At 49.7% G+C, this 22,855-nt stretch overlaps 1 protein-coding gene across 2 annotated transcripts in view; it reads right to left on the reverse strand.

Moving 5' to 3' along the window:
- Positions 1-8,499: 8,499 nt before the first annotated feature.
- oplah (5-oxoprolinase, ATP-hydrolysing) overlaps positions 8,500-22,855 on the reverse strand; it is an 80,093-nt gene continuing 65,737 nt past the window's right edge. For both annotated transcript variants that reach the window (XM_080214088.1, XM_080214077.1), the window contains 5 exons: positions 17,622-17,771; positions 14,618-14,775; positions 14,105-14,265; positions 12,862-12,959; positions 8,500-11,786 (listed from right to left, as the gene is read on the reverse strand). In XM_080214088.1, the coding sequence (XP_080070214.1) occupies positions 11,616-11,786; positions 12,862-12,959; positions 14,105-14,265; positions 14,618-14,775; positions 17,622-17,771 (738 nt within the window). In that variant the 3' untranslated portion in view covers positions 8,500-11,615. The remainder of the gene's footprint in view (positions 11,787-12,861; positions 12,960-14,104; positions 14,266-14,617; positions 14,776-17,621; positions 17,772-22,855) is intronic.

The following is a 22,855-nucleotide window of genomic DNA, read 5'->3' on the forward strand; positions in this document are numbered from 1 at the left end:
TGGAGATTGAGGCAAGTGATTAACTCTCTAGTGATGTGGAGGAATAGGAATTTCCATCCATGCAGTGGCAGCGCTGAGGAAAGAGAGATCTGGTCTACGCTTAAACTGGGCTGGGATCAATGTCCCGGTGAATGAATAGGGCTGAATGGAGGAATTTAGGGTGGCATGCTGGTTAGCTCTGCTGCCTCGCAGCGCCAGGGACTGGGATTCGATTCCACCCTTGGGTGACCGTCTGTGTGCAGTTTGCACGTTCTCCCAAGGCGGATTAGCCATGGAGAATGTGTGGGGTTACAGAGATAGGGTGGGGGAAAGGGTTTGGGTAAGGTTCACTGTCAGAGAGGATTGGCGCAGACTTGACGGGCCGAATGGCCTCCTTCTGCACTGTCAGGATTCTATGATGAGGATCTTAAACTGAGGAAAAAAGCCTGCAGGAAATTTCTGAATTTAGAGAGAAAGTCAGGAGCAGTGCAGCATTTTGAGAGAAGCAGAGTGTGACAGGCTGGGACAAAAGGATTAATGGGTAATAGTGCATCAGTGAATAAAGATAAAATAGGGACACATGATTAAAAAGTTAAAATGAAAAACCCTTTATCTGAATGCATAAAATGTTTGTGCCAAGTTAAACGCAGTAATGGAATAAATGGTTTTGATCTAACAGCCATTACAGTGATGTGGTTGCTGGGTGACCAAGGTTATTGCAAGATATTTGATGTTTTGAAAAGATGGTCTGAATGGAAAAGGGTGGGGGAAGGGCTGGCGGTGTAACTATGATAATAAAGGATGACATCAAAACAACGGCGAGGAAGAAAAATTCCAAGAGGAAGACCCACCGTCCGGGGTTAACTAACAAAGTGAAAGATCAAACCTGGTGGGAAAAGCTTACCACAGTGGTTAGCACGGCTGCCTCACGGTGCCAGGGACCCCGGTTCAATTCCCGGCTTGGATCACTATCTGTGTGCAGTTTGTACTTTCTCCCCGTGTCTGCGTGGGTTTCCTCCCACAATCCGTAAGAACATTAGAAATAGGAGCAGGAGTAGGCCATCTAGCCCCTCGAGCCTGCCCCGCCATTCAATAAGATCATGGCTGATCTGAAGTGGCTCAGTTCCACTTTCCCACTTTCTCTCCATTTCCCTTAATTCCCTTGTCTATCAGAAAGACATGCTGATTAGGTGTATTGGCCATGCTAAATTCTCCTTCAGTGTACCCAAACAGACCGTAAGATATAGGAGCAGAATGAGGCCACTCGGCCCATCGAGTCTGCTCCGCTATTCAATCATGGCTGATGTTTTTCTCATCCCCCATTCTCCTGCCTTCTCCCCATAATCCCTGATCCCCTTATTAATCAAGAACCTATCTATTTCTGGCCTCCACAGCCTTCTGCGGCAAAGAGTTCCACAGATTCCCCACTCTCTGGATGAAGAAATTCCTCCTTATCTCTGTTTTAAAGGATCGTCCCTTTAGCCTGAGGTTGTGTCCTCTCTGGTTCTGGTTCATCCTACTAGTGGAAACATCCTCTCCATGTCCACTCTATCCAGGGCCTCGCAGTATCCTGTAAGTTTCAATAAGATTCCCCCAGTCCTTCTAAACTCCAACAAGTTTAGAAGGATGTCCAAAGTTCCCAATTGTTCCTCATAGTTGGAGTGTGGTGACTAGGGGATTTTCTCAGTAACTTCATTGCACTGTTACTGTAAGCCTACTTGTGCTATTAATAAACTTCCAAATTTACTTATTTATGGAGAGAATCATTGGAAGCAATTCAGAGAAGATTTACTATACCTGGAATGAACGGATTGCATTATGAGGAAAGGTTGGAGAAGTTAGGTTTGTATCCACTGGAGTTCTGAAGAGTGAGAGATGACTTGATGAAAACTTTAAGGTCCTGAGGGGTTTTGACAGGATGGATGTGGAGAGGACGTTTCCACTTGTGGGAGAGTCTAGAACAAGGGACTCTGTTTGAAAGTAAGGGGATCAGAGAGTCAGTGATTTTACTTTTGCTGGAGGATAATGTGTCTGGAAATCTCTTCCTCAAAAGATAGTTGAAGTTGAGCATTTTTAACGCAGAGGTAAATAGATTCTTGATAAACATGTGGGTGAAAGCTTATTGGCAGTAGGCAAATGTGGAGTTGAACATGGAGCCATGAGCTTACTGAGTGGTATAGCAGCAGGCTCGAGGGGCAGAGTGGCCCACTCCAGCTCCTTATTTATATATTCATTTGTAGAAAAAGTGGCTCAAATGAGCTTATAGTAGAATCAGTGTGGATGGAGATAATAGGATCAGACAATACTGGTTAGGGAGTTTATAGCCCCCCTAATGGTAGCCAATTGGAGTATTCGTATAAATCAAGAAATAAGAAGCTTGCAACAAAGCCTAAGAAATAATGAAAACTTTAATCTTCATACAGATTGCACAAATCAAGTTAGCAAAAAGGGTGACATGGTGGCACAGTGGGTTAGCACTGCTGCCTGACAGCGCCAGGGACATAAGAACATAAGAACATAAGAAATAGGAGCAGGAGTAGGCCATCTAGCCCTTCGAGCCTGCCCCGCCATTCAATAAGATCATGGCTGATCTGTCGTGGCTCAGTTCCACTTTCCCACCCTCTCCCCATAACCCTTAATCCCCTCTCTTATCAAGAACCCATCAACCTGCTTCTTCAATTCCAGCCTCAGGTCACTGTCTGTGCACATTGTCCTCATGTCTGCATGGGTTTCCTCCGGGTGCACCGGTTTCCTCCCACAGTCCAAAGATGTGCGGGTTAGGTTGATTGGCCGTGCTAAATTGCCTCTTAGTGTTAGGGGGATTAGTGGATAAGATTCTTGGGGTTACAGGGATAAGGTCTGGGTGGGATTGTTGTCAGTACAGGCTCGATGGCCGAATGGCCCATCGAGCCTGCACTGTATGGACAATGATTCAATGAAAAGTGATTTGGAAGACAATGGGATGGATTACAGACAGTTTTCAGGAGCAATATGTTGTGGAACGAACCAAGGGAGAGGTTCTGTATAATGAGACAGGGAGAATATTTAATCACGTGGTCAGAGTTCCTTTGGGAAAGAGTGATCATAACATGAAAAATTTACCTTGCGTTTGAGATAAATCCAAACTTAGAGCATTGAGCTTAAATAAAGCAAACGATGTTGACATGAGATTGAAAATTTGATTCAAAGCTATAGATGAGCAATGGAAAATGTTTAAAGATATATTTCAAAATTATCAATGAAGGTAGATTCCACAGAGAAATAAAACTCAGCAGAAAAGGGGTTCATCCATGTATAACTAAAGAGGTTAAGGACAGAATTAGATTAAAAGTAGAGCTTTATAATATTCCTTCACTGTCGCTGTGTCAAAATCCTGGAACCCCCTTCCTAACAGCACTGTGGGTGTACCTACACCTCAGGGACTGCAGCGGCTCAAGAAGGCAGCTCACCAACACCTTCTGAAGGGGCAATTAGGGATGGGCAATAAATGCTGGCTTAGCCAGTGACACTACATCTCAAGAAAGAATGAAAAAAAATACCCTCAGACTTGAAAACCTGCACCCCAGGATTTTAAAACTGGCTACTGCAGGATGGTGGAAAGCTTGGTATGATTTTCCAGAATTACTATGATTTTAGAACAGTTCTAGATTGGAAGGCAGCAAATACAACTCACCAAAGAAAGGATGGAGAGACAAAACTAACATTTAAAACTTTATTTATTGGTGTCATAAGTAAGCTTACATTAACACTGCAATGAAGTTACTGTGAAAAATCCCCTAATCACAACACTCTAGCACCTGTTCAGGGATACTGAGATAGAATTTATCACAGCCAATGCTCCTAACCAGCATGTCTTTCAGACTGTGGGAGGAAACCGGAGCAAACCCAGACTCCACAAAGACAAGCTGGGAATTGAACCTGGGACCCTGGTTCTGTGAGGCAGTAGTGCTAACCACTGTGCCACCCTCCTTGAGTGCTGGCTAACAGATTGTAACAGAGTAGGAATAAAGGGGTAATTTTTCAGTCAGTGAGCTGTAGACATTGAGATACCGTGAGGATGGGTAATTGGGCCTCAGCTGTTTACAATCTATTATTTGGCTGAGGAGCCTGAGTAACACATATCCAGGACAGTTAACAATACAAAGTAAACGGTGAGGAAGAAGCAGATAAATTACAAAGGGATGGGTGTCTTTGTGCAAGAATCTCAGGTTTGCAGGTACAGCAGGTAATTAAGAAGACAAATGGAATTTTGTGCTTCATTGCGAGAGGAATGGAGTTTAAAAACAGCCAGGTTATGTTGCAGCTGGTGCTGGTGAGGCCACACCTGGAGTACTGTGTACGGTTTTGGTCTGCTTACTTGAGAAAGGATATACTGGCACTGGAGGGGGTGCAGAGGAGATTCACTAGGTTGATTCTGGAGTTGAGAGGGTTGGCTTATGAGGAGAGACTGAGTAGACTGGGGTTATACTCATTGGAATTCAGAAGAATGAGGGGAGATTTTATAGAAACATAGAACATAAGAAATAGGAGCAGGAGTTGGCCATCTAGCCCTTCGAGCCTGCCCCGCCATTCAATAAGATCATGGCTGATCCGAAGTGGATCAGTTCCACTTTCCCGCTTTCTCCCCATAACCCTTAATTCCCTTGTCTGTCAAAAACCTATCTACCCGTGTCTTAAATATATTTAGCGAGGTAGCCTCCACCACTTCAACGGGCAGAGAATTCCAGAGATTCACCACCCTTTGAGTGAAGAAGTTCCTCCTCAACTCTGATCTAAACTGCCCCCCCTTTATCTTGAGGCTGTGCCCTCTAGTCCTGCTGTCCTTTCTGAGCAGGAAGAATCTCTCTACCTCTACCCTCACCATCTCCTTCATTATCTTGTATGTCTCTATAAGATCCCCCCTCATCCTTCTAATCTCCAACGAGTACAGACCCAGTCTATTTAGTCTCTCTTCATAGTCCAACCCCCTCATCTCCGGTATCAGCCTAGTAAACCTCCTCTGCACTCCCTCCAAGGCCAAAATATCCTTGCACAAGTGCGGGGACCAAAACTGCACACAGTACTCCAGCTGCGGCCTCACCAGTGCCCTATACAGCTGCAGCAAGACCTCCCTACTTTTATATTCTATCCCCCTTGCTATGAAGGCCAGCATCCCATTCGCCTTCTTGATCGCCTGCTGCACCTGCAAGCTGGGTTTTTGTGACTCGTGCACAAGGACCCCCAGGTCCCTCTGCACCGTAGCATGCTGCAGCTTTTCGCCTTTTAAATAATAATCCCTCCTACTATTACTATAAGATAGAAGCAAGGAAGTTGTTTCCACTGGCGGGTGAAACTAGAACTAGGGGCATAGCCTCAAAATAAGGGGGAGCTGATTTAGGACTGAGTTGAGGAGGAACTTCTTCACACAAAGAGTTGTGAATCTGTGGAATTCCCTGCCCAGTGAAGCAGTTGAGGCTCCCTCATTGAATGTTTTTAAGGCAAGGATAGATAAGTTTTTGAACAGTAAAGGAATTAAGGGTTATGCTGAGTGGGCGGGTAAGTGGAGCTGAGTCCACAAAAAGATCAGCCATGATCTTATTGAATGGCGGAGCAGGCTCGAGGGGCCAGATGGCCCACTCTTGCTCCTAGTTCTTATATAGATATTTTGAGCCTGATTTTATCAAGTGTTGTGCCCATTTTCAGGTGGGAAAACTTGGTAAAGTTGGGCATGAAGCGAATAACGCAATCTGCATCCTCTGTGTCAGTTCCCCCTTTACCAGAAAATGGACGCGATCGGGACTGCGCCTGAAACGGGCGCAATGGCCATTTGCACGCATTTAAATCGACTCAGTGGGCTACACGCCCAACCATACCAGCATTTCCCCCTTTACCAACACATTTACCCATCCAGAATCAGCGCAAAACACATGCTCCGAGGTGCTCCGTCAGTGAAGGTTAGTGAGGAGGTAAGTGCTGAGTGTCTGACAGCTCTCTGCTTGAGATGGGGGGGGGGGGGGGGTGGGGGGGGGAGGTGAAAGGGGGTCCGCTGTCACTCTGTCTGAGATCAGTGAGGGGGAAGGGGGGGGTCCGCTGTCACTCTGTCTGTGATCAGTGAGGGGGAAGGGGGGGGTCCGCTGTCACTCTGTGATCAGTGAGGGGGGAAGGCGGGGGGTCCGCTGTCACTCTGTCTGAGATCAGTGAGGGGGGAAGGGGGGGGGGTCCGCTGTCACTCTGCCTGAGATCAGTGAGGGGGAAGGGGGGGGGTCCGCTGTCACTCTGCCTGAGATCAGTGAGGGGGAAGGGGGGGGGTCCGCTGTCACTCTGTCTGAGATTAGTGAGGGGGAAGGGGGGGTCCGCTGCCACTCTGTCTGAGATTAGTGAGGGGGAAGGGGGGGGTCCGCTGTCACTCTGCCTGAGATCAGTGAGGGGGAAGGGGGGGGGTCCGCTGTCACTCTGTCTGAGATCAGTGAGGGGGGAAGGGGGGGTCCGCTGTCACTCTGTCTGAGATCAGTGAGGGGGAAGGGGGGGGTCCGCTGTCACTCTGTCTGAGATCAGTGAGGGGGGAAGGGGGGGGTCCGCTGCCACTCTGTCTGAGATCAGTGAGGGGGGAAGGGGGGGTCCGCTGTCACTCTGCCTGGGATCAGTGAGGGGGAAGGGGGGAGTCCGCTGTCACTCTGTCTGAGATCAGTGAGGGGGAAGGGGGGGTCCGCTGTCACTCTGCCTGAGATCAGTGAGGGGGAAGGGGGGGGTCCGCTGTCACTCTGTCTGAGATCAGTGAGGGGGAAGGGGGGGGTCCGCTGCCACTCTGTCTGAGATCAGTGAGGGGGAAGGGGGGGGTCCGCTGTCACTCTGTCTGAGATCAGTGAGGGGGAAGGGGGGGGGGTCCGCTGTCACTCTGTCTGAGATCAGTGAGGGGGAAGGGGGGGGTCCGCTGCCACTCTGTCTGAGATCAGTGAGGGGGAAGGTGGGGGGGGTCCGCTGCCACTCTGCCTGAGATCAGTGAGGGGGAAGGGGGGGGGGTCCGCTGCCACTCTGTCTGTGATCAGTGAGGGGGAAGGGGGGGGTCCGCTGCCACTCTGTCTGAGATCAGTGAGGGGGAAGGGGGGGGGTCCGCTGTCACTCTGTCTGTGATCAGTGAGGGGGAAGGGGGGGGGTCCGCTGTCACTCTGCCTGAGATCAGTGAGGGGGAAGGGGGGGGGTCCGCTGTCACTCTGCCTGAGATCAGTGAGGGGGAAGGGGGGGGGTCCGCTGTCACTCTGTCTGAGATCAGTGAGGGGGAAGGGGGGGTCCGCTGTCACTCTGCCTGTGATCAGTGAGGGGGGAAGGGGGGGGTCCGCTGTCACTCTGCCTGAGATCAGTGAGGGGGAAGGGGGGGGTCCGCTGCCACTCTGCCTGAGATCAGTGAGGGGGAAGGGGGGGGTCCGCTGTCACTCTGTCTGAGATCAGTGAGGGGGAAGGGGGGGGTCCGCTGTCACTCTGTCTGAGATCAGTGAGGGGGAAAGGAGGGGGGGTCCGCTGCCACTCTGTCTGTGATCAGTGAGGGGGAAGGGGGGGGTCCGCTGTCACTCTGTCTGTGATCAGTAAGGGGGGAAGGGGGGGTCCGCTGCCACTCTGTCTGAGATCAGTGAGGGGGGAAGGGGGGGGTCCGCTGCCACTCTGTCTGAGATCAGTGAGGGGGGAAGGGGGGGGTCCGCTGCCACTCTGTCTGAGATCAGTGAGGGGGAAGGGGGGGGTCCGCTGCCACTCTGTCTGAGATCAGTGAGGGGGGAAGGGGGGGGTCCGCTGCCACTCTGTCTGAGATCAGTGAAGGGGGGGGGGTCCATGATCAGTCTGAGCAGTGGGAGGGGGTGGGGGGATAAACGGGTCAGTAATGTTGTGGGGTTTGGGCGATGTCTGTGGGGGGGCAGGGGGAGGCGTTATCCAGCCCGGGAGGGATGTGGCAGGGGAGCAACATTCTATATTATTTTCTGTGCATGGGCAACTGGAGGAGCCGATCGGAGCTGCAGGATTTCGGGCGCGCTAAGCCCCACTCACAGGCTTCTGCAGCGCGATTCGGAATTGCTGATAATTTTTCAGGCAGTGTGTGTAGGGGGGGCGCCTGAGAACGGGTCTAAAAGTCGGATCTGGAACTCTCACCCTTCGCTCAGAATCCAAACGGTCAAATAGGTTGGGTGAGCGGAGAAGAACACAGTGGACAAAATCTAACGTGGTAAAGTGTGGAATTATTGAGCCAGATGATTCTTAACTGGGAAGTATTTGCATTCACAGGCACCTGGGTACATGTTTGAATCACAAACTGCAACAAGCAATTAGAAATGTCAATAATGACTTAGCTCCTAAGGATAAGAATAAAATGGTCTTATTGCAATTATACAGAGAGCACACATGGAGCACTTTGTGCAATTTTGGTCTCCTTACCCAAGGAAGAACACACTTGCCCCAGGGGGAGCATCACGAAGGATTACTAGACTGGTTCCTGGGGTGAAGGGATTGTCTCAAGAGTAATTTGATTTGATTTGATTTATTATTGTCAATGTATCAGTATACAGTGAAAAGTATTACACTATACAGACAAAGCATACCGTACATAGAGAAGGAAAGGGCGCAAAATGTAGTGTTACAGTCACAGCTCAAATAAGTCTCAGGCTGAGCGGTTACCCATTTAGTCAAATGGAATTTTGGCCTTAATTGCAAGGGGATTAGAGCACACAGGTAGAGAATACAAAGGTATGCAAGTGAGGTGGATTGCCACTTAGTGTCCCAAGATGTGGAGGTTAGGGGCATTTGTGGGGTAAATGTGTGGAGTTACGGGTGTAGGGCAGGGGTGGGGCTGGGTAAGATACTCTGTTGGAGAGCTGATGCAGACTCGATGGGCCAAATGGCCTCCTTCTGCACTTTTGGGATTCTCTGATTCTAGGTCTTGCCACATCTGTACAGGACATTGGTGAGACTGCACCTGGAGAACTCTGCACAGTTTTGCTCTCCTTATTTACATAGGCATGAGGTGGAGATGCCAGCGTCGGACTGGAGTGGGCACAGTAAGAAGTCTCACAACACCAGGTTGAAGTCGAACAGGTTTATTTGGAGTCATGAGCTTTTGGAGCACTGCACCTTTATCAGATGAGTGGACTGGTGTTGTGAGACTTTGTACTGTACTTACATAGGGATATACTTTCATCGGAAACAGTTCAGAGAAAGTTCGCTGTGGATTCCTATGGCAAGAGGTTTGTTTTATTAGAGAGGCTTGAGTAGGTTGGGTCTACACTCATTGGAGTTTAGAAAGAATGAGAGATGATCTTATTGAAGCTGTGTGTTAGTGTGCTTTTAAGAAATGTGTTTTTTAAATCATGTTCTTTTCAGTTATAAGCAGGCAACAAACTGTCTGTTTAGATGTCCTTTTATTACTGCTTAGATAGGGTTTTGTTTATTTTTAATCTGGGCCTAACGCAGTGTCTGGGATTTTTATGACCCTTTTGAACTGTTGTGGGATAAATTGATTGACAGTTTGAAGTCAGGTGGTTTTTTTCACAGAGGAATCCAAGGATTCACTTTCAGTTTGCGTTAGCAGGTGTTTGGACTTCAGGTTGGATGCAGTGTTTTCCCTCTCTCTCTTCTTCCCTGATGGAAGGTGTTGGAATCCAGACTGAAAAACAATGTTTCTGTGCCTCTCTCCCTTGTATAGGGAATCCTGCTATGTTGGCAGCAGTTTTCTTGCCTTCCTGAAGTGAAAGTTTTGCTGTGAGTGGTTTGCTAGCTAAAAACTAGAGGCTAGCCATGGTTTTATCACTACATCGAGTTCTGTTGGAAGTTACAGAGCTGGGAAGTCAGCGTTTTACTTCTCCATCCAAAGGACTAATTCACAGGAATTATTGTTGAGCTACAAAACCACATGAGCATTCGTGTTTTCTGTGCTAAACCCGGGTCAGGTCTATGTTTATAAGGAAGTTTATTGCATTGGAACTGTGCATTTAGTTGTTAAGGTGTATACAATATCATGGTAGTCTTTTTTCTTGTTTATAATTGGTAAAAGTTATGGCTAATTTTCTTTATCTGTTAACTTAATCTTAAATAAATGTTGTTTGATAAAAGCTGCCTAGTGGGTCATTTGAATCATATCTGAAGTGAAACATCTCATGCTTACCCGAGCCACATTCAAAGCGCTAAACTTATGATCCAGGCGGGCTCCATAAAACACCTTGGAGTTTCTGACCTGAATTATAACAAGAAACGTGAGATTCTGAAGGGGCTTGACAGGGTGGACGCTGGGATGGTGGTTTATCCCGTGGGGGAGTTCAGAAATAGGAGACACCATTTAAGATAAGGGATTACACAGTTCAGATGGAGATGAGGAGGAATTTCTTCTCTCAGAGGGTCATTATTCTGAGGAATTCTCTTCCCCGGACAGCAGCGGAGTCTGCGGGTCATTGATCATATTCAAGACTTGAGTTCGACAGATTTTCCATTGACAAGGGAGGCAAGTTTACGGCGGGGGGGGGGTGGAGTCAGGATCTTATTAAATGGAGGGGCAGGGGCAGACTTGAGGGGCTGAATGGCCTACGCCTGCTCCTGATACACTTTGCATTTTTGCAGCTTTCTGTACTCAACACAGAGTTCAACAATTCCAGATTACAACCTCTGCCTCTGGTTTGGTCTGTTTTCTGCTGGCTTGTTTTCTTCTGTTTCTTTCTTTGTTTCTTTATTTATTCACACAGTCCAGTGGCTGCTCGGCAGCTATTCACACCTCACATCATTACCCCTCCTTTTGACTTTTACACCATGAAACCTGTTGCCATTTCATCTCTCCTGCCCGCCAGCCTATCACAGACCTTCCCCAATTGTGTTTGTCACTTTCTTCGGTTCTGATGAACAGGTCAACATGACCAGTTCCTCTCTCTCCGTTTCTCTCTCTCCCTTTCCGTCTGCTTTTCTCTCTCTCACTCTCTTCGTTTTTCTCTCTCCAACTCTCTCTCCCTCTCTGTTTCTCTCTCCATCTTTCTTTCTCTCTCTCTCTGTTTTTCTCTCTCTCCCCATTTCTTTCTCTCTCTCCATTCTTCTCTCTCACTCTCTCTCTCTTACTCTCTCTCCGTTTCTCTCTATTTTTCTTGCTCTCTCCCTGTTTTTCTGTCTCTCTCTCTCCATTTCTCTCTCTCCTTCTGTCCGTTTCTTTCTTTCTCTCCATTTCCTCTCTCTCTCTTTCTCTCTCTCTCTCTTTCTGTTTCTCTCTCTCTCCATTTCCTTCTCTCTCTCTCTCGCTTATTCTCTCTGTCTCTCTCTGCACAGATACTCCCAAGCAAAACAGCCATCAGATGATCTGGTCACATTCACACTGCGGTTTGTGGGATCTTGCTGTGTGTAAATTGGCTGCTGTGTTCCCTACAATGCAATAATGACTACACTTTATGAAGTGTTTCATCGGCTATAAACTGCTTTGGGATGTCCTGGGGTGTTATTTCTTTATTCCCATCCTGTGTGGTGAGTTGGGGGGAGATACAGTGAAAGATTTTGATTATGTGTGGGATTATCCTCATATCCCAGAATTTCCTGTCCGGGGATGTCGAATGTGAGTGCGGGGATCAGTCCTCCAGTCTTCTTGTTAAGTATCTGAGGAGTGAAGAGAGAGAGGAGGGGGTTTTTGCAGGAGCGTTCAGTGCTCTCCATCACACTGACTCTTGCCTTTGTCTATATTCAAATACACTGCCCCGTTCCACAAAGGCCACTCCTGGTTTCTGACTGGCTGATGTCAGTCCTGGCAAAACCTCACGTTTTTCCATCACATCTTCAGCCGAACCCCAACCACCACCTCCAGGTGTGTGCAACAGAAAGATGTCCTGAACCACAGAGAGAGAGAGAGAGAGAGAGAATGTCAGTCTGTGTCAGCTGAGAGATGATGTGGGTATGCCGGCGTTGGACTGGCGTAAACACAGTAAAAAGTCTGACAACACCAGGTTTTAGTCCAACCTATTTATTTGATAATATTCTCACTAGCTTTCGAGGGGACAGCCTCTTCGTCAGGTGAATGGAGAGTTCTGGCCTCAGACAGAGCATATAAAGCACAGACAGTTTAGAGATTACTGATTAAAATGCGAATCCTTACACCTAACCTGCTGTTCAAGACCTGAAGTGGCTGACAATGTGAGTGGTAGGAGCACTGATCACAGGTTAAAGAGATGTGTATTGTCTCCAGACAGTACAGTAAGTGAGGTTTTGCAAACCCAGGCAAGTCACGGGGGTTACAGATATCTGTAACTATCTATCTGTAACTATCTGTAACCCCCGTGACTTGCCTGGGTTTGCAAAACCTCACTTACTGTACTGTCTGGAGACAATACACATCTCTTTAAACTGTGATCAGTGCTCCTACCACTCACATTGTCAGCCACTTCAGGTCTTGAACAGCAGGTTAGGTGTAAGGATTCGCATTTTAATCAGTAATCTCTAAACTGTCTGTGCTTTATATGCTCTGTCTGAGGCCAGAACTCTCCATTCACCTGACGAAGAGGCTGTCCCCTCGAAAGCTAGTGAGAATATTATCAAATAAATAGGTTGGACTAAAACCTGGTGTTGTCAGACTTTTTACTGTGTTTACTCAGCTGAGAGAGACAAAGAATGAGAGCAAGAGTGTGAAGGGGGAGGGTCAGAGCTAAAAGAGACAAACTGGCAGAGAGAGAAAAGTCAAATGGCCTCCTCCTGTTCCTATCTTTTATGTTTCTATGTTATGCTTGTGTGTCATGCGTGTGTGCGCACTATTGTGTATGCATGTGTGCATTATGCGTGTATGTGTGCATTATGTGTATGCATGTGTGCATTATGCGTGTGTGTGTGTGTGTGCATGTGCATGCATGTGTGTTTTATGCGTGTGAGTTTCTGGACCAGAATGATTAGTTACCAGTCACATTCTCTTACCCCAGGCCAAACAGTAACAGACGTCTTTGCCCCAAGATTGATGGTCCGTCCATCCTCACGGAGCAGTAGATTGAGTCCTCGGGCTCCCGGCTCCCCTCCTGCACACGGAATAGAACATAAGAACATAAGAAGTAGGAGCAGGAGTAGGCCATCTAGCCCTTCGAGCCTGCCCCGCCATTCAATAAGATCATGGCTGATCTGAAGTGGCTCAGTTCCACATTCCCGCCCTCTCCCCTTGCCTATCAAAAACCTATCAACCCGCGTCTTAAATATATTTAGTGAGGCAGCCTCCACCACTTCAACGGGCAGAGAATTCCAGAGATTCACCACCCTTTGAGTGAAGAGGTTCCTCCTCAACTCCGTTCTAAACCGCGCCCCCCTCTATCTTGAGGCTGTGCCCTCTAGTCCTACTGTCCTTTCTGAGCAGAAAGAGCCTCTCCACCTCTATCCTATCCATCCCATTCATCATCTTATACGTCTCAATGAGATCTCCCCTCATTCTTCTAAACTCTAACGAGTACAAGCCTAGTTTATTCAGCCTCTCCTCATAGTTCAACCCCCTCAACTCCAGCATCAGCCTAGTAAACTTCCTCTGCACTCCCTCCAAGGCCAAAATATCCTTGCGTAAGTGCGGCGACCAAAACTGCACACAGTACTCCAGCTGCGGCCTCACCAATGCCCTATACAGCTGCAGCAAGACCTCCCTACTTTTATATTCAATCCCCCTCGCTATGAAGGCCAGCATCCCATTCGCCTTCCTGACCACCTGCTGCACCTGCAGGCTGGGTTTTTGCGACTCATGCACAAGGACCCCGAGGTCCCTCTGCACCATCAAACTCGACTTACAGTGACAGGAAAATAGCGTTAAACCATCTTCCCAAAATATCCCACACCCCGAACCATTCCCAAAATATCCTACACCCAAACTCCCTAAATATCCCACACCTGAACCTTCCCAAAATATCCCACATCCCAAACCATTCCCAAAATATCCCACAGCCCCAAAACTTTCAAAACATCCCACAGCCGAACTTCCCAATATATCCCATATCGGAACCTCCCCAACTATCACTAACTGGTGGATGTGCCCTGGCAGTCTCTTTGTATCCTGCTCACAGCTTACTTTCCCAGTTATCCTTGTATATATCCCAACATCCTTGATTTCTACAGAAAGCCAGGCAGCTGACCCTTGACTCAGGTTTTGCTGCCGTGTCCTTCCCCGTGAGCTTTGGTCATGCGTTACCGTTTAGTCCATAGGGGCGGAAGGCTCGCCGCTCCGTCAGCACCGACAAGACCACCCTCTCCCGGAAGAGCAGCTCCCGAATGACCCCATCGCCACCGTGGTGGCGACCTTTGCCCCCGGATCCAGGGTTCAGCTCAAATCTCTTCAGGATGACAGGGTACCTGGGAATGAATCCAAGGCGGAATAATGATGAGAAAAATACCAGTCATGATTGAATAGCAGAGCAGTCTCGATGGGCCGAATGGCATAATTCCGCTCCTATGTCTTATAATTTTATTATGAACTCTCAAGCTGTTAGGGCAGAACGTGTGTGGATCGGCCAATAAAGGGATTCCGTTACTTACCAGTAGACCAATAATCCAGGGAACAGGAGTTCGAATCACACCAGGGCAGTTCAACAATTAGATTCTCAATAAAATTAAATCAAGAATTAAAGCCGATATGGATGTAAGTGACCGTCACGGAGGTTGGTCTGGGTGAGTCCGGGTCACTGGTGGGTTTTGGGAGCTGTACCTTTTCTCCAAGATTTCGGGGTCAGTGATGCGTGTGTTGGTCATGTGGGTGTGAACTCCTCCTCGCCCGTCCCATCGTGGACCCGCTCCTGAGCCTCCAGCCACCGTCTCATAGTATCCCACCCGGTCGTTACCAAAGGTGGTGTTGTTCATGCAGCCCTGGGAACAACAGCAAGAGAGAGACAGAGAGAGAGAGAGACAGAGAGAGACACAGAGAGAGACAGAGAGAGAGAGACAGAGAGAGAGAGACAGACAGAGAGAGAGAGACAGAGAGAGAGAGAGAGACAGAAAGGGAGACAGAGAGACAAAGACACAGAGTGAGAGAAAGAGAGAGACAGACAGAGACACAGAGAGAGAGAGGTTACTGGGACATTCAGAACAGGGGCTGAGCTATGGATATATTGGCCTCGAGAGGGGGAAATGCAGATTTACCGAAATTACAACAAACCATTAAAGGTTTAATTACGAGAATAGGTGGCATAAACTTGGTTAGTATTCCCTAGGATCCAAAAAGAAATAAATAACTCAGCACTGACCCTCTGACAATGCAGCACTCCTTCCGCACTGACCTTCTGAGAAAGGTGCTACTCACCTTAAGGTGGGATTAGAACCCCTATCACCAGGGCAAAACCTGGACATCTGGGTTATTAATCCACTAACATTACCTCAACGCCATTTTACCATGATGGACAGAATGCTACACTGTTAGAACAGGACTGAGGGAGTGCCGCACTGTCAGAGGGTCAGTGCTGAGGGAGTGCCGCACTGTCAGAGGGTCAGTGCTGAGGGAGTGCCGCACTGTCAGAGGGTCAGTGCTGAGGGAGTGCCGCACTGTCAGAGGGTCAGTGCTGAGGGAGTGCTGCACTGTCAGAGGGTCAGTGCTGAGGGAGTGCCGCACTGTCAGATGGTCAGTGTTGAGGGAGTGCCACACTGTCAGAGGGTCAGTACTGAGGGAGTGCTGCACTGTCAGAGGGTCAGTGCTGAGGGAGTGCCGCACTGTCAGAGGGTCAGTGCTGAGGGGGTGCCGCACTGTCAGAGGGTCAGTGCTGAGGGAGTGCCGCACTGTCAGAGGGTCAGTGCTGAGGGAGTGCCGCACTGTCAGAGGGTCAGTGCTGAGGGAGTGCCGCACTGTCAGAGGGTCAATGCTGAGGGAGTGCCGCACTGTCAGAGGGTCAATGCTGAGGGAGTGCCGCACTGTCAGAGGGTCAGTGCTGAGGGAGTGCCGCACTGTCAGAGGGTCAGTGTTGAGGGAGTGCCGCACTGTCAGAGGGTCAGTGCTGAGGGAGTGCCGCACTGTCAGAGGGTCAGTGTTGAGGGAGTGCCACACTGTCAGAGGGTCAGTACTGAGGGAGTGCTGCACTGTCAGAGGGTCAGTGCTGAGGGAGTGCCGCACTGTCAGAGGGTCAGTGCTGAGGGGGTGCCGCACTGTCAGAGGGTCAGTGCTGAGGGAGTGCCGCACTGTCAGAGGGTCAGTGCTGAGGGAGTGCCGCACTGTCAGAGGGTCAGTGCTGAGGGAGTGCCGCACTGTCAGAGGGTCAATGCTGAGGGAGTGCCGCACTGTCAGAGGGTCAATGCTGAGGGAGTGCCGCACTGTCAGAGGGTCAGTGCTGAGGGAGTGCCGCACTGTCAGAGGGTCAGTGTTGAGGGAGTGCCGCACTGTCAGAGGGTCAGTGCTGAGGGAGTGCCGCACTGTCAGAGGGTCAGTGTTGAGGGAGTGCCGCACTGTCAGAGGGTCAATGCTGAGGGAGTGCCACACTGTCAGAGGGTCAGTATAAGATTCTGAATTGTCTTGAGAAGGTGGATGTGGAAAGGATGTTTCCTCTTGTGGGTGAGTCCAGAACTAGGGGGTAGTATTTTAAAATTGGGGGTCATCCTTTTAGGACAGAGATGAGGAGAATTATTCTTTCTCAGAGGGTTGTGTGACTTTGGAACTCTCAGCCTCAGAAGGCAGTGGAAATGGGAGCCACTGAATATTTTTAAGGCGAGGTAGATAGATTCCTGTTAGGTAAGAGGATCAAAGGTTACCAGGGGGTAGAAGGGAACCTCAGAAAGAATGGTCATGGTGTTATTGAATGGCAGAGCAAGTTTGAGGGAGTGAATGGCACACTCCAGCTCCTATTTCATTTGTTGTTATGTTTATGTGTCGAGGGAAGGAAATCTGCCGTCTCTACCTGGTCTAGTCTACGTGTGACTCCAGACCCACACCAACATGGTTAATTCTTAACTGCCTTCAAGCGTAATCGGGATGGGCAACAAATGCTGTTCTCCAGTGACACACACATCACACAAATACATTTAGAAAAGCCTTCCGGGCTGTGATTGGGGAGAGTTTCACTGCGCTGGAGCAGCAGAGGAGCAGACACGGGTAAACTGGTGTGAGATACTGATCAACCACTGAATCACTGAATGAGTCTGAGGGACAGACTGGCCTCTTCCTGTTTCCAATTCTCTGATGTGGAGATGCCGGCGTTGGACTGGGGTAAACACAGTAAGAAGTCTCACAACACCAGGTTAAAGTCCAACCAGTTTATTTGATAGTAATCCCACAAGCTTTCGGAAACGATGTCCCCTCGTCAGGTCTGTGGAAGGTACTACACACCTGACGAAGGAACAGTGTTTCCGAAAGCTTGTGGGATTACTACCAGATAAACTGGTTGGACTTTAACCTGATGTTGTGAGACTTCTTACTCCAATTCTCTGCACAGAGACATGCCAAAACAACACAGAGTGAAAGACAGACCAGGGCCCGTCATTGCACAACACAGCCATGTTTAATAGTGGCTTGGGCTCCAGCATGGAGCCCGCCCCAATGTTGCCCCTTCAGGTGTCTCCCCCTCCTCATTCTTTTAAGATAATCTTTTGCCCACCCCCCAGCAGGCAGGGATCTGTTGAGATGTGCCACCAGTTACAGAGCAGACTTGGTGATCCCATTGCCGGATACCTTGGTGGTTGAGGGGTGTCAGTCTGCGGGGTAACTCTGCCCATGTCGTCACAGCGATGCTCACCTGCGAGGCCGCGCAGACCCCAAACGCCTTGAATATAACATCGACAACTCGCTGTGATGTCAGCACATTACCGCCCACGACTGCAGCCTCTGGCGAGGGGTCCAGGATCGATCCCCTCGGAATGATAATCTCCACTGGAGCCAGGCAGCCCTGCCAATCACAGCACAGGTCAAAGGTCCTGCACTGACTACAAGTTTAAACTCAGCCCAACTCACCCAAGCCGACAACACATCCTGTCCCATAACCCACACCCCGTAACACATCCTGTCCCAATAACCCACACCCCGTAACACATCCTGTCCCAATAACCCACACCCCGTAACACATCCTGTCCCAATAACCCACACCCCGTAACACATCCTGTCCCAATAACCCACACCCCGTAACACATCCTGTCCCAATAACCCACACCCCGTAACACATCCTGTCCCAATAACCCACACCCCGTAACACATCCTGTCCCAATAACCCACACCCCGTAACACATCCTGTCCCAACAACCCACACCCCGTAACACATCCTGTCCCAATAACCCACACCCCGTAACACATCCTGTCCCAATAACCCACACCCCGTAACACATCCTGTCCCAATAACCCACACCCCGTAACACATCCTGTCCCAATAACCCACACCCCATAACACATCCTGTCCCAATAACCCACACCCCGTAACACATCCTGTCCCAATAACCCACACCCCGTAACACATCCTGTCCCAATAACCCACACCCCGTAACACATCCTGTCCCAATAACCCACACCCCGTAACACATCCTGTCCCAATAACCCACACCCTGTAACACATCCTGTCCCAATAACCCACACCCCGTAACACATCCTGTCCCAATAACCCACACCCCGTAACACATCCTGTCCCAATAACCCACACCCGATAACACATCCTGTCCCAATAACCCACACCCCGTAACACATCCTGTCCCAATAACCCACACCCCGTAACACATCCTGTCCCAATAACCCACACCCCGTAACACATCCTGTCACAATAACACACACCTGATAACACATCCTGTCCCAATAACCCACACCCCATAACACATCCTGTCCCAAAAACCCATACCCGATAACACAACCTGTCCCAATAACCCACACCCCGTAACACATCCTGTCCCAATAACCCACACCCGATAACACATCCTGTCCCAATAACCCACACCCCGTAACACATCCTGTCCCAATAACCCACACCCCGTAACACATCCTGTCCCAATAACCCACACCCCGTAACACATCCTGTCACAATAACACACACCTGATAACACATCCTGTCCCAATAACCCACACCCCATAACACATCCTGTCCCAAAAACCCATACCCGATAACACAACCTGTCCGAATAACCCACATCCAATACCACAACCAATCCCAATAAACCACGCTTCTTCCTATGCTTGCCCTACGCAACACCATTAACAGACCCTCACTGTCCACTTCGCATTAACAGACCCTCACTGTCCGTTCCCCATTAACAGACTCTCACTGCCTATTCCCCATTAACAGACCCTCATTGTCCACTTTGCATTAACAGGCCTTCACTGTCCATTCTCCATTAACAGACCCTCACTGTCCGTTCCCCATTAACAGACCCTCACTGTCCATTCACTATGTACAGACCCTCACTGTCCATTCCCCATGTACAGACCATCACTGTCCATTCCCCATGTACAGACCCTCACTGTCCATTCACCATGTACAGACCCTCACTGTCCATTCCCCATGTACAGACCCTCACTGTCCATTCACCATGTACAGACCCTCACTGTCCATTCACCATGTACAGACCCTCACTGTCCATTCCCCATGTACAGACCCTCACTGTCCATTCCCCATGTACAGACCCTCACTGTCCGTTCCCCATGTGCAGACCCTCACTGTCCGTTCCCCATGTACAGACTCTCACTGTCCGTTCCCCATGTACAGACCCTCACTGTCCGTTCCCCATGTACAGACCCTCACTGTCCGTTCCCCATGTACAGACCCTCACTGTCCGTTCCCCATGTACAGACCCTCACTGTCCATTCCCCATTAACAGACCCTCACTGTCCATTCCCCATGTACAGACCCTCACTGTCCGTTCCCCATGTACAGACCCTCACTGTCCATTCCCCATTAACAGACCCTCACTGTCCATTCCCCATGTACAGACCCTCACTGTCCATTCCCCATGTACAGACCCTCACTGTCCATTCCCAATGTACAGACCTTCACTGTCCGTTCCCCATGTACAGACCTTCACTGTCCGTTCCCCATGTAGAGACCCTCACTGTCCATTCACCATGTACAGACTCTCACTGTCCATTCCCCATTAACAGTCCCTCACTGTCCATTCCCCATGTACAGACCCTCACTGTCCATTCCCCATGTACAGACCCTCACTGTCCATTCCCCATGTACTGACCCTCGCTGTCCATTCCCCATGTACAGACCTTCACTGTCCATTCCCCACGTACAGACCCTCACTGTCCGTTCCCCATGTACAGACCCTCACTGTCCGTTCCCCATGTACATACCCTCACTGTCCATTCCCCATTAACAGACCATCACTGTCCATTCCCCATGTACAGACCTTCACTGTGCATTCCCCATGTACAGACCCTCACTGTCCATTCCCCATTAACAGGCCCTCACTGTCCGTTCCCCATGTACAGACCCTCACTGTCCATTCCCCATGTACAGACCCTCATTGTCCATTCCTCATGTACAGACCCTCACTGTCCATTCACGATGTACAGACCCTCACTGTCCATTCCCCATTAACAGGCCCTCACTGTCCATTCCCCATGTACAGACCCTCACTGTCCATTCCCCATGTACAGACTCTCACTGTCCATTCCCCATTAACAGGCCCTCACTGTCCATTCCCCATGTACAGACCCTCACTGTCCATTCCCCATGTACAGACCCTCACTGTCCGTTCCCCATGTACAGACTCTCACTGTCCATTCCCCATTAACAGGCCCTCACTGTCCATTCCCCATGTACAGACCCTCACTGTCCATTCCCCATGTACAGACCCTCACTGTCCGTTCCCCATGTACAGACTCTCACTGTCCATTCCCCATTAACAGGCCCTCACTGTCCATTCCCCATGTACAGACCCTCACTGTCCATTCACCATGTACAGACCCTCACTGTCCGTTCCCCATGTACAGACCCTCACTGTCCATTCCCCATGTACAGACCCTCACTGTCCATTCACCATGTACAGACCCTCACTGTCCATTCACCATGTACAGACCTTCACTGTCCATTCACCATGTACAGACCATCACTGTCCATTCCCCATGTACAGACCTTCACTGTCCATTCCCCATGTACAGACCTTCACTGTCCATTCACCATGTACAGACCCTCACTGTCCATTCCCCATGTACAGACCCTCACTGTCCATTCCCCATGTACAGACCTTCACTGTCCGTTCCCCATGTACAGACCTTCACTGTCCGTTCCCCATGTACAGACCCTCACTGTCCATTCACCATGTACAGACTCTCACTGTCCATTCCCCATTAACAGTCCCTCACTGTCCATTCCCCATGTACAGACCCTCACTGTCCATTCCCCATGTACAGACCCTCACTGTCCATTCCCCATGTACTGACCCTCGCTGTCCATTCCCCATGTACAGACCCTCACTGTCCGTTCCCCATGTACAGACCCTCACTGTCCATTCACCATGTACAGACCCTCACTGTCCATTCCCCATGTACAGACCTTCACTGTCCATTCCCCATGTACAGACCCTCACTGTCCGTTCCCCATGTACAGACCCTCACTGTCCGTTCCCCATGTACATACCCTCACTGTCCATTCCCCATTAACAGACCATCACTGTCCATTCCCCATGTACAGACCTTCACTGTGCATTCCCCATGTACAGACACTCACTGTCCATTCCCCATTAACAGGCCCTCACTGTCCGTTCCCCATGTACATACCCTCACTGTCCATTCCCCATTAACAGACCATCACTGTCCATTCCCCATGTACAGACCTTCACTGTGCATTCCCCATGTACAGACTCTCACTGTCCATTCCCCATTAACAGTCCCTCACTGTCCATTCCCCATGTACAGACCCTCACTGTCCATTCCCCATGTACAGACCCTCACTGTCCATTCCCCATGTACTGACCCTCGCTGTCTGTTCCCCATGTACAGACCCTCACTGTCCGTTCCCCATGTACAGACCCTCACTGTCCATTCACCATGTACAGACCCTCACTGTCCATTCCCCATGTACAGACCCTCACTGTCCATTCCCCATTAACAGGCCCTCACTGTCCATTCACCATGTACAGACCTTCACTGTCCATTCACCATGTACAGACCATCACTGTCCATTCCCCATGTACAGACCTTCACTGTCCATTCCCCATGTACAGACCTTCACTGTCCATTCACCATGTACAGACCCTCACTGTCCATTCCCCATGTACAGACCCTCACTGTCCATTCCCCATGTACAGACCTTCACTGTCCGTTCCCCATGTACAGACCTTCACTGTCCGTTCCCCATGTACAGACCCTCACTGTCCATTCACCATGTACAGACTCTCACTGTCCATTCCCCATTAACAGTCCCTCACTGTCCATTCCCCATGTACAGACCCTCACTGTCCATTCCCCATGTACAGACCCTCACTGTCCATTCCCCATGTACTGACCCTCGCTGTCCGTTCCCCATGTACAGACCCTCACTGTCCGTTCCCCATGTACAGACCCTCACTGTCCATTCACCATGTACAGACCCTCACTGTCCATTCCCCATGTACAGACCTTCACTGTCCATTCCCCATGTACAGACCCTCACTGTCCGTTCCCCATGTACAGACCCTCACTGTCCGTTCCCCATGTACATACCCTCACTGTCCATTCCCCATTAACAGACCATCACTGTCCATTCCCCATGTACAGACCTTCACTGTGCATTCCCCATGTACAGACACTCACTGTCCATTCCCCATTAACAGGCCCTCACTGTCCGTTCCCCATGTACATACCCTCACTGTCCATTCCCCATTAACAGACCATCACTGTCCATTCCCCATGTACAGACCTTCACTGTGCATTCCCCATGTACAGACTCTCACTGTCCATTCCCCATTAACAGTCCCTCACTGTCCATTCCCCATGTACAGACCCTCACTGTCCATTCCCCATGTACAGACCCTCACTGTCCATTCCCCATGTACTGACCCTCGCTGTCTG

Source organism: Carcharhinus amblyrhynchos, chromosome 2 (genome assembly GCF_965287045.1).
Source record: "Carcharhinus amblyrhynchos chromosome 2, sCarAmb.v2.hapA, whole genome shotgun sequence".
NCBI lineage: Eukaryota > Metazoa > Chordata > Chondrichthyes > Carcharhiniformes > Carcharhinidae > Carcharhinus > Carcharhinus amblyrhynchos.